The following is a 9391-nucleotide window of genomic DNA, read 5'->3' as shown; positions in this document are numbered from 1 at the left end:
CCAATTACATTTCTGACTCACTTAACTTCATGCATTTGAAATAAACGATGCATCAACAATAAAGTATTTTTTTGCGACGATTATTTATTACAAAAGTGTAATAACAAACATATTATTACATAGTAGATACATAAGAAATTAATAGAAAAAAGAACGGCACTTCTGGTTTACGATTGCTGCAAGCGAGACTCCTCTTTTTGTTTTATAACAGCTGTCCGCATAGCCGGCAGAAATTCGTCCAGAGCAATCTTGCTGGTAGATAATCTGGGTAAATAAAGAGCATACGCCAAAAATGGTATCTTTCTCAAGGTACGGCCGCTTAAGCCTTCACTCATTTCACTGATTTTCAGCAACTTTGTGCTAACGTGACGTGGCGACATTCTATATTCTAACATGCCTTTATCCTTATCTATCTCCGGTATGTCGTATATATCTTTCTCTTCCAAGAGATCGGTCTAAAATACACAAAGGGTAACACACAATTGTGTCAAGACAAAGAAACACATTTTCTTATGTTACTTAAAGAAAATTTATGGAGGCAATATTAATAGAATATTAAGGAAAGAGAGAATATGTATGTATATATATATATACATATATATATATATATATGTATAAGAAATTTTTTTCTTTCTAAGAAACTTCGTTTTAAGATTCTAAGAAACATTTTATTACTACCATTACTACTATGTTAATGTATATGATTATTACTGTCGTTACTAAGTTTACTCAATATCTTTGCATTAAAAATCATGTTATATCGTATATCATAAACAAGAATATACCTTCATTAACTCGTTCAGACAGGAACGATAAATACTATAAATTGCTTTTACGCATGGATTTCCAAGGTATTGCTTTATGTCCGCTCTGTCAACGAATGCGAGATCTATGACTTCCGTCATGTTGCTCGTTGTCAGAATTAAAACGTTTGGATACCGCTTAATCTGATCCAGTTGCGTGAGCAATGCATTCACGACGCGTATAGAGTCGGACGGTTCATTGCCATTGGTGCACAGGTTACGCGCGTGTGCCAACGATTCTACCTCGTCAATCAGAATGCATATTAGTGCCTTTTCATTTTGCACCATGTTCCTTATCTCGTCAAATAACTTCATAACGAGTTTTCCACTCTGCAACAAGATATCAAAAGCAATTAAAAATTTTTTAAAATAAATAGCTTTAAGTTTGTGGTTGGAAGAACGGGCATTTCAAAATTGTGGTTCAAAACATCCAATGTAATTATGTCTTATATTGTTATTAAAATATCATTAACTAAGATATTAATCAATTTTTAAATTCTTATTTCATACATTTCAATGATATGTCTGTGCCTTGTGCCTCCGTTCTGTACAATTAATAAAGATGAATAGAAAAATAAATGGTAATGAGAGAAGCGTTACCTCGGAGAACCATTTTGAAAATAAACTATGACTATTAATCTCTATGAATTCCCCATGAGTGAAACGATCTCCCATACGAATGGCCAGCTTCTGAGCCAGGGCTTTGCACAAGCTTGTTTTGCCTGTACCTGGAGGACCGTGTAACAATATCACTTTGTTGCAACTTATGATGTTTGGATTGACATTATGATCGGAAAACGACATTATTGTCTGCACAAAACGTAATAACTAAAAGAAAACAAAACAAAAAGGAAAAGACAGAATTAATTATTGAGAGTCTTGTATAAAATGTATTTCACACGAGCAACTTTACTGTGTACACAGAGCAATCATGTATCGTTTATAAATTTAGTATTCTTCAAATTTACTTACTTTATCCTTTACGTCGCCATCGTAATACAGATTATCCCACAAGTTGTGAAATTCCTGTGTAGGTAGCAGCCAGTGAGACGCAACTGACAATTCGTCTGAATCAGACTTCATGATTTCAGTCGCGGCACCTTCCTGCGTTAGTCTGTAGATATAATACTTAACGATACTTGCATCTTGTATTTCAATGGGTTCTTTTAATAAGTTTTCCTAGAATAATCATGTATTTAGCAGAAATATGAGATAAGTTTCTATAAAAAATTAATATAAAAGTTAACAACCTCGTAACATATTACAGTGTCGACATGATCACATAGATGCTCACAATCTTTACCATAGACGACGGTCTCAAGCTGTATAATTTTACCGAAGAATTCCTGGAACACTGCTCTTTCAATAACAGTTTTCCGCAGAGTGCTGAGAAAAAATCATGAATAATTTTTTAATTATTTTAACAAATCGCACAAAAATAAAGCAAAATAAATTCGTGTCATAATTCAATCTAAGCTTGACTTAAAATAAACATTACCTGTCAGCACTTTGACATATTTCAATATGCAATATGATATCTTCCATGTTTACGTTGACATTGATGGTCCTGACTAAATTTTCAGAACGCTAGTGTCACAATACAGAATATGTCAAGTGAGAATATATTCTTCTTAGATGAGAGAAAGTATTCTTGGCATTCTTTTCATTATTTGTATTTACAAAGATCGGCACTTTGCACTTTTCAAGGTACGATCCACTCAGTGTTTCAAAACACTTTCTATTCCTCTTGTTATCTGAAAGAAGGAAAAAGATAGAAAAATATTTTAAAGCATCTGTAGCGCTAAGTAGACCGCAGCTGTAGTTTGAAGTAAAAACCGTTAATGTGTGAAATAAGAAAGATGTCTAGTAACGCCATCTGAAGTTTGTCTCACTTTCTCTTTGTCAGTATCATTTCAAATTCATTATATTAAAAAAGTTGATTAGTTCGTCGCTGATGTCATCGCAGATGACGAAAAAGACGTCCGAGAAACGTGTAGTGCAATCTCGAAATTGAAGCCTCGTGCACTAACTAGAGAGCTCTAGAAAGGTCGGAGAGTTTCTCGACGCATGCGCTGTCGCATATATATATATATATATATATATATATATATACAGGGTGTCCCGGGTTTTAACCGACAAACTGCGGGAGCATATTCTACTAGTGGAAATAAGAAAAAATTCTTATATCGAGTTTGCTTAGAAATGCTTTATTACAAAGTTATAAACCAATATTGAAAAGAAATATCAGATAAGTAACAATGGATTTTTTCACAAAAATAAAAATTATGTACGCAATGATTTAGTGACGCATTTCAAAATGTTGTCCTTGCACATCGATACAAGCTAGACATCGACGTAGTACAGAATTTGTTACAATACGACATTCCTGAAAATTTTGTTGCATCTCAGTAACTGAATTAGTAATTCGTTGCTTTAAATCTATCTGGTACTCTCCTGTTAGGAAATCTACCTTGATACTCTCGTACGGCAGCTCGTGCATTTCCGTCACAGAATCCGTACACGAAATGAATATCGGTGTATTCCTCATTTGAAAACACTTTTGGCATTCTGATAGTAATTGCTAGTTCACACGACAATTGAAATCTAACAGCTACTGTTGTGAAAGTAACAATCATACTGAATCGTTTCAACATAGTGAACATGAATACATGTGAATACACATAACATAAACATCTTCGACCTTTCAAATTCTACACTATGTTCCGTTGTTACTTATCTGATATTTCTTTTCAATATTGGTTTATAACTTTGTAATAAAGCATTTCTAAGCAAACTCGATATAAGAATTTTTTCTTATTTCCACTAGTAGAATATGCTCCCGCAGTTTGTCGGTTAAAACCCGGGACACCCTGTATATATATATATAGACTAGCTGACTCAGTTGTCAGTATCGTACCGGCAAGTGATTGGTGAACGTCGATCGAGCGTATAGTTAGCGAACAACCTGTCAACGTGAGCTTCGGCAATTCAAGTTCATAGTACGTAACATCAATAACACGCTATAATAACAGACTGTGCTTCGTGTTTACTGTACCCAGTGCATTGCTAATAGATCAAACGTCAATGGATCAACGAGAAAACCGCGAGGAAATGTCAAGGCTCCAGTTGCTGTTCATCAACCGGCAGGAGAACCTGAAGCGTACTTACTATGATCTGCTGAACTTACTGAACCGCGACTTCGGCCGGGGTCCACAGTCGGAGCTGTTGCCGCTGTCATCGCTTAACCGACAACGTGACCACGCTATGGAGCCAAGGAACCTGTTGCAGCAACGCGAGAACAAGATCTCGTCCGCGCCACCGGTGAACAAGGAGGACCTCCAGGTGGTGCTGGACGTGCAGCACTTTGAGCCGCAGGAGATCGAGGTGAAGGTCGTGGACGATTGTCTCGTCGTCACGGCCAAGCATGAGGAGAAGCGAGACGAGCACGGCTGGGTGTCACGCCAATTTGTCAGGCGGTACCAGCTGCCGGAGGACTCGAACGTGGAGCAACTTACGGTCAGGTTGTCCTCGGACGGGCTTCTGACGATCGTCGCGCCTAAGAAACGACCGGAGAAGGAAGAGAGAGAATGACGGATGATCCCAATCGAATGCACATGCAAGCCCTTCGTGAACAAGGAGACCAAAGAGAGCGACGAGGAGAAGACCGAGTGAGAAATCAGGTCTTTGACATAATCAAACTACTCTGTTTGTCTACCAAACTACTATTGTATTTCTCTGAGTGTTCATTAGCCTGTGATAAGCGATTAAATTAGATGACAATGTGATCATAGTATATAGCGTTATCTGTTATGTTTATGTTATTCCTAAAAGTTGTATGTATACTTTAATACATTTATAATATTTGGAGAATTATATTAATTTCTGTGCAAATGATACCTACAAGCCTCTTTAGATAAACTTTAAATAAACTTTATATTAGCTATTTTTATATATTTTGTTAAAGTTATGCTAAATTAAATGCTTTAGAATACTTTCTATCCTGTCACTTCTTTCAAATAATTACAAAGAAGAAATAAATAAAAATAAAGAAAAAAATAGTATTTTGTAATATTTGTAGCATTAGGTATTAATTAACTTGACCGATAAAATGTTCAATTCCAGTCTAGAATATGGGAGATGTATTATTGATCATGTACTGTATTTGCAAATATCCAATTAAAATAGTTTTGTAAGTTACATTTTTTATTGTTACTACTTTCTTAATTGTATTAAATTATTATTTATTATAATTAAATTAATTATATCAAGTTGTATATCAAACATATTTACAGTCTCTTGAGTGCACTTCTATATATAACATCATTTGCGGTAATATCCCATTTTTATAAAAAAGTACTATATTTTATAAATATTTATATATATATAAATATTTTATAAATTGCGATTACAAGATTGTATTCTAGAAGATATTATAAAAGAAAATAAAACGAAACTTTAACGTATTAAATGTGTATTTATTTATTTAAAGACTTTTATCTTACATATTTACAAACTTTTATTAAATAAACTTAATGATTTTCAGCAATACATGTAAAATACGTATATAACTTGTACGTATATATAATAACGTTACATGTACGTGAATAATCAATACGCTAATAATTTTACAAAGCTCATTTATTTTTTATCCCCTTGTTTTATTTCTGGATCGTCTTCTACGGCGGATTTCCCGGTATGTTCAATATTAATAACTCTTTCTTTTCTGGCTTCTTCAGCTTCAGGCTTTCTTGGTGCAGTGATCGTAAGTACACCATCCGACGAGAGAGTACTCGTTAACTTCTCTGAATCACATTGCTCTGGAACCATGTATTTCCTGATAAAATGTCTAGAAATCGAGCCATGCTCATCTTCTTTTTCTTCATGCTTTCCTGTAATCAAAACAGAAACGTAATTGTAGCACACTTGTATATTTATAATTATTATTGTAGAGTAATTACGTTAAAAGGAGAGAAAACATTGAAATAATTTACACGATAGCATAAAAATATTGTTGAGCAAAATTTGGACATGCGCTTGCAGGTCAATCGATAAGACGCATATGATTCTTGAACACGCAAGAGCAGGTGAGATCGAATTGCATCAGCCGGTTTCGTCATCATAGATACGCGCGTTTGTTATTATAACATGTCATGATAAAATTGAAAAATCATACTAAATATATTTATAAATTTCTATTCTTTCTCTCTCTCTCTCTTTCTTTTATTTTCCAACAATATTTCTCCGTTTTCGTCTACGTTTTCAATAATAATTGACGTGCAACGAGAATGATGCAATTTCTCATCAAATAACGGACTCGACTGAATCTTTGCATGAAAAAAAGTTTCAACATATAAATGTTTAAAATTATGTGAGATTTTGCGTTTTGAAGCAGAACTTACCTTCCACGACGACGAAATCATCCAACACTTTGACAGTGATCTCATCGGGTTTGAATTGTTGCACGTCGAGGCACACGTGAAATTTATTCTTGTCGTTCTTCACGACGGACCATCCGTTCTCGCAGTCGCGCTGAAACTCGCGCACAAACTCGTTCCATGATCGCAAGTTTTCGGTAATTGCCCTCTCGAACGGAAATCTTCGGTCGAAGAACGAAGGCTCGAAGAAATGCGTGGGTTTGATGGCGAATCGCTGATCCATCAAACGATGCGGACGTTCCAGGGTCTCCCACCAGTGGGAAAATAATTTTGGTATCAACGTTGCTCTGTATCTGCTCATTTTGCCTCTGAACTCACGAAGATCTCACTTTATATTCGTAGAGTGAATTCACACTAGATTGAGATTTGCAGCGTGATGCAAGACCCAAACAATCGCACTTGCAGCTTCTACGTCGTATTCCCTCAGCAGTTGCTTCTACACTGACGCGACGCACGCCGATAGAAGCTTATATATAGGCGCGCTATATAGTTGCTGTAGCATGTAGATGCGCGTGGACGTATCGAGAAAGTTTAATAGAACTTTCCAGAAAATTCGGGCAATTGCTGGAAAATAATACGTGAGTACATTGTAATGTATCAGAAAATCAAATGAGAAGAGTCAAGTAGCAATTTTAGATGTAATCTGCACATGTTGTGTCGTAGAGAGAAAGAGATGCACATGTAGGCACATTAAATAATTTTTTTTTATATCAAACTAGCCAGAAAATTCAAAGAATTATCCCAAATGACATTTTAGAATTATTAAATTTCAGTAAAAATATTGCTGATTCATATCATGACTCATTCATGTTTTCTTACAATTTACCAGTAGAACGAAAATGTTTGTGAAAATAAAATTGTGATAGAAATGAGTCATTTTAGTGAATTAATCATTTTGAATAACATGCACAAATATATTTACTGCTGTTCACGAATCATGATAGCTATATGATGTGTTAATGAATGTTAAAAGTTTCTAGAACATATGAGCGAAAATATTTGGACAACATATACGTAATGGAAAACATAAAATTTGTTCGCAAATGACTTATAAATTATACCCTGACTACAGATAAAAATATCGATGATATTAATTTCTTCGATATTATAACAGGTGTATGTCTTGACTCTTGAGTAGCTTATTCTTATTTTACATGTTTCGCAGAATTACGTACAACAGTTTTATCGTTGAATTTGAAAATTTATATCGTAAAAGTATTTTAATTATATTATAAAAATATTATTTGCAATTTCGTTTAATTTTCAAAGAACGATATATATTATTAACTTCCTGATTGAATATGCAATGCATATATGAAAAATATTCTTTTTTATTCTTCCTTGGATGATTGCATGCAAAAGACTATATAATTGCATTATATTACGAAACAAATCTAGTTGTATTATTCATTATAATTATTTTGCTGAATTCGATCATCATATCGATTTTCCACGTCATAGCGATTTACCTAACTGACAAATGTGAGCGGATTACATCATACTGTATTCGGTGCGTCAAGAACACTGACGTGGCTCAATTTTAAAGCCACGACACTACAATACGAACAATAATGTTCTTTTCCAATTTTTTTATTCAATATTTGTTTAGAACGCAGGTCGCCAAAGATTTTCAATCATGATACTTGACAAAATTATGATGTAACAACTGAGTTGATTAAAAAATCTCGAAAATTCTTTTCGAAAATAAAATCGCTCGATATTGTTCACTAATCGAGATTCGCCGATGCGATTATCGATAAACAAGAAAAGACGACAATTGAACGTATCTCCGTCCACTATTGATTGTGCGGAAAGAGGGTCGTGTGTCGTGCAGATTGGCGGAGATACATTTTAACTACAAGCGTAACTTCCATCCGCGGTAAGTTCTCGAAGCCCTATTGAACAGATCATTTCTCCCCACCAAGGTGAAATTTGCCTGGCATAAATAGCCGTTGCGGCGACCCCCGTATCAGTTGCAAAATTCTCGTGCGAGTATACGTATCATCCCATTTGTGCACACAGACAGGCCAGTCGTCGCACCTCTGTCTCTTCAGCAACGTTGTTAATTCGAGTCGAGAGCCGATTGTACTCCGGTCAAGAAGAGAGCCCAGCATCTGTCAACAGCATCATGTCTCTGCTGCCGTTGTTGCTCTCGGCCTGGTGGGCCGATCTGGACCGACCCTTAATGGATCGGAACCTTGGTTCCGCAGCTGCCCCACCCGACGAGCCGATCTTTCCTCGCATCTACGACCGCTACTACCCGATCGCTGAATACGATCGCGGTGTCCTGGACTTCCACCACAAACCCTGGATGGATTTATTGCGTCGTAGGACTGGCGGCATCGTCGGCACCGATAAGGAGAACTTTAAGGTGATCATCGACGTGCACCAGTTCAAGCCGGAGGAGGTCAGTGTCAAACTGATCGACCGGTGCTTGCTCGTCGAGGCCAAGCATGAAGAGACGCGAGACGAGCACGGCAGCGTCTCGCGGCAATTCGTAAGGCGATACCAGTTGCCCGATCGCGCCGACGTTGATCAAGTGATGTCCACCGTATCGAGTGACGGCTTCCTGACCATAACGGCGCCACTGAAACCGAAAGAAGAAAAGCAGGAGAGGGTGATTAAAATCGAGCTGACTGGGCAGCCGGCTATTCGTAGAAGTGGCGAAGATCAGGAACCCGTAACTGAAGCTAGCGCGACGACATCCAGCACCGAGAAGAAGACGGCGGAGAACGAGATCCGGGAGGAGCTTACGACGCAGGGGCAGCAGGAGGCCACTAAACCCGAGAAATAATTGAGATTAAATTATCGAGAGTCGTTATGTGATATACGTTATTTTTTACACTCTTCACATTCATTTTCCCTCTCGTAGCTCGTTGATGCAATTATATGTTTTTACACTTGTTGGAGATTTTCCGTGCCGTAACGATGATTCCTGATCAGCATTTAAATACGTAGTCATGATTTTGTACTGACGTTTAAATAAAAAGTGTTATCGACTTTAAACAACGCATTATTTTCTTCACTGTTGTTTTTCATACAAGAATGTATGTATATGTACGTATGTATGCATATCTCAAAGATTTACATATAGTAATTATTATAACGTTTCTTACATGCACGTCGATAAATTTAATAATTATTTTGAATATG

At 36.3% G+C, this 9391-nt stretch overlaps 4 protein-coding genes across 6 annotated transcripts; 2 read left to right on the top strand and 2 right to left on the bottom strand.

The window, feature by feature from the left end:
- Positions 1 to 74: 74 nt before the first annotated feature.
- Positions 75 to 2839, bottom strand: LOC105277143 (pachytene checkpoint protein 2 homolog). 3 transcript variants are annotated; one of them, XM_011335310.3, is made up of 7 exons: positions 2640 to 2839; positions 2302 to 2557; positions 2054 to 2189; positions 1776 to 1982; positions 1404 to 1631; positions 786 to 1133; positions 75 to 455 (listed from the first exon to the last, which is right to left on the bottom strand). In XM_011335310.3, exons 2-7 carry the CDS (start codon positions 2346 to 2348, stop codon positions 168 to 170), a joined length of 1254 nt encoding a protein of 417 aa, XP_011333612.1. In that variant the 5' UTR covers positions 2349 to 2557; positions 2640 to 2839; the 3' UTR covers positions 75 to 167. The 3 variants fall into 3 exon arrangements, with proteins under 3 accessions (XP_011333612.1, XP_011333611.1, XP_019886529.1); XM_011335309.3 differs by having other exon boundaries at positions 2302 to 2839; XM_020030970.2 differs by lacking the exon at positions 1404 to 1631 and having other exon boundaries at positions 2640 to 2838.
- An 849-nt stretch (positions 2840 to 3688) lies between these two features.
- LOC105277140 (protein lethal(2)essential for life) lies at positions 3689 to 4998 on the top strand. Its single transcript, XM_011335307.3, has 2 exons — positions 3689 to 3802; positions 3877 to 4998. Exon 2 carries the CDS (start codon positions 3888 to 3890, stop codon positions 4392 to 4394), a length of 507 nt encoding a protein of 168 aa, XP_011333609.1. The 5' UTR covers positions 3689 to 3802; positions 3877 to 3887; the 3' UTR covers positions 4395 to 4998.
- A 272-nt stretch (positions 4999 to 5270) lies between these two features.
- LOC105277136 (protein lethal(2)essential for life) lies at positions 5271 to 6678 on the bottom strand. The gene is made up of 2 exons (XM_026968221.1): positions 6203 to 6678; positions 5271 to 5692 (listed from the first exon to the last, which is right to left on the bottom strand). The coding sequence occupies exons 1-2, from the start codon at positions 6537 to 6539 to the stop codon at positions 5442 to 5444; spliced, it is 588 nt and encodes a 195-aa protein (XP_026824022.1). The 5' UTR covers positions 6540 to 6678; the 3' UTR covers positions 5271 to 5441.
- A 242-nt stretch (positions 6679 to 6920) lies between these two features.
- LOC105277137 (protein lethal(2)essential for life) lies at positions 6921 to 9244 on the top strand. Its single transcript, XM_011335305.3, has 2 exons — positions 6921 to 8117; positions 8261 to 9244. The coding sequence occupies exon 2, from the start codon at positions 8367 to 8369 to the stop codon at positions 9030 to 9032; it is 666 nt and encodes a 221-aa protein (XP_011333607.1). The 5' UTR covers positions 6921 to 8117; positions 8261 to 8366; the 3' UTR covers positions 9033 to 9244.
- Positions 9245 to 9391: the final 147 nt, after the last annotated feature.

Source organism: Ooceraea biroi, chromosome 3, assembly GCF_003672135.1.
Source record: "Ooceraea biroi isolate clonal line C1 chromosome 3, Obir_v5.4, whole genome shotgun sequence".
NCBI lineage: Eukaryota > Metazoa > Arthropoda > Insecta > Hymenoptera > Formicidae > Ooceraea > Ooceraea biroi.
The sequence above is the reverse complement of the archived record's forward strand: the minus strand, read 5'-3'. Positions and strand labels throughout refer to the sequence as shown.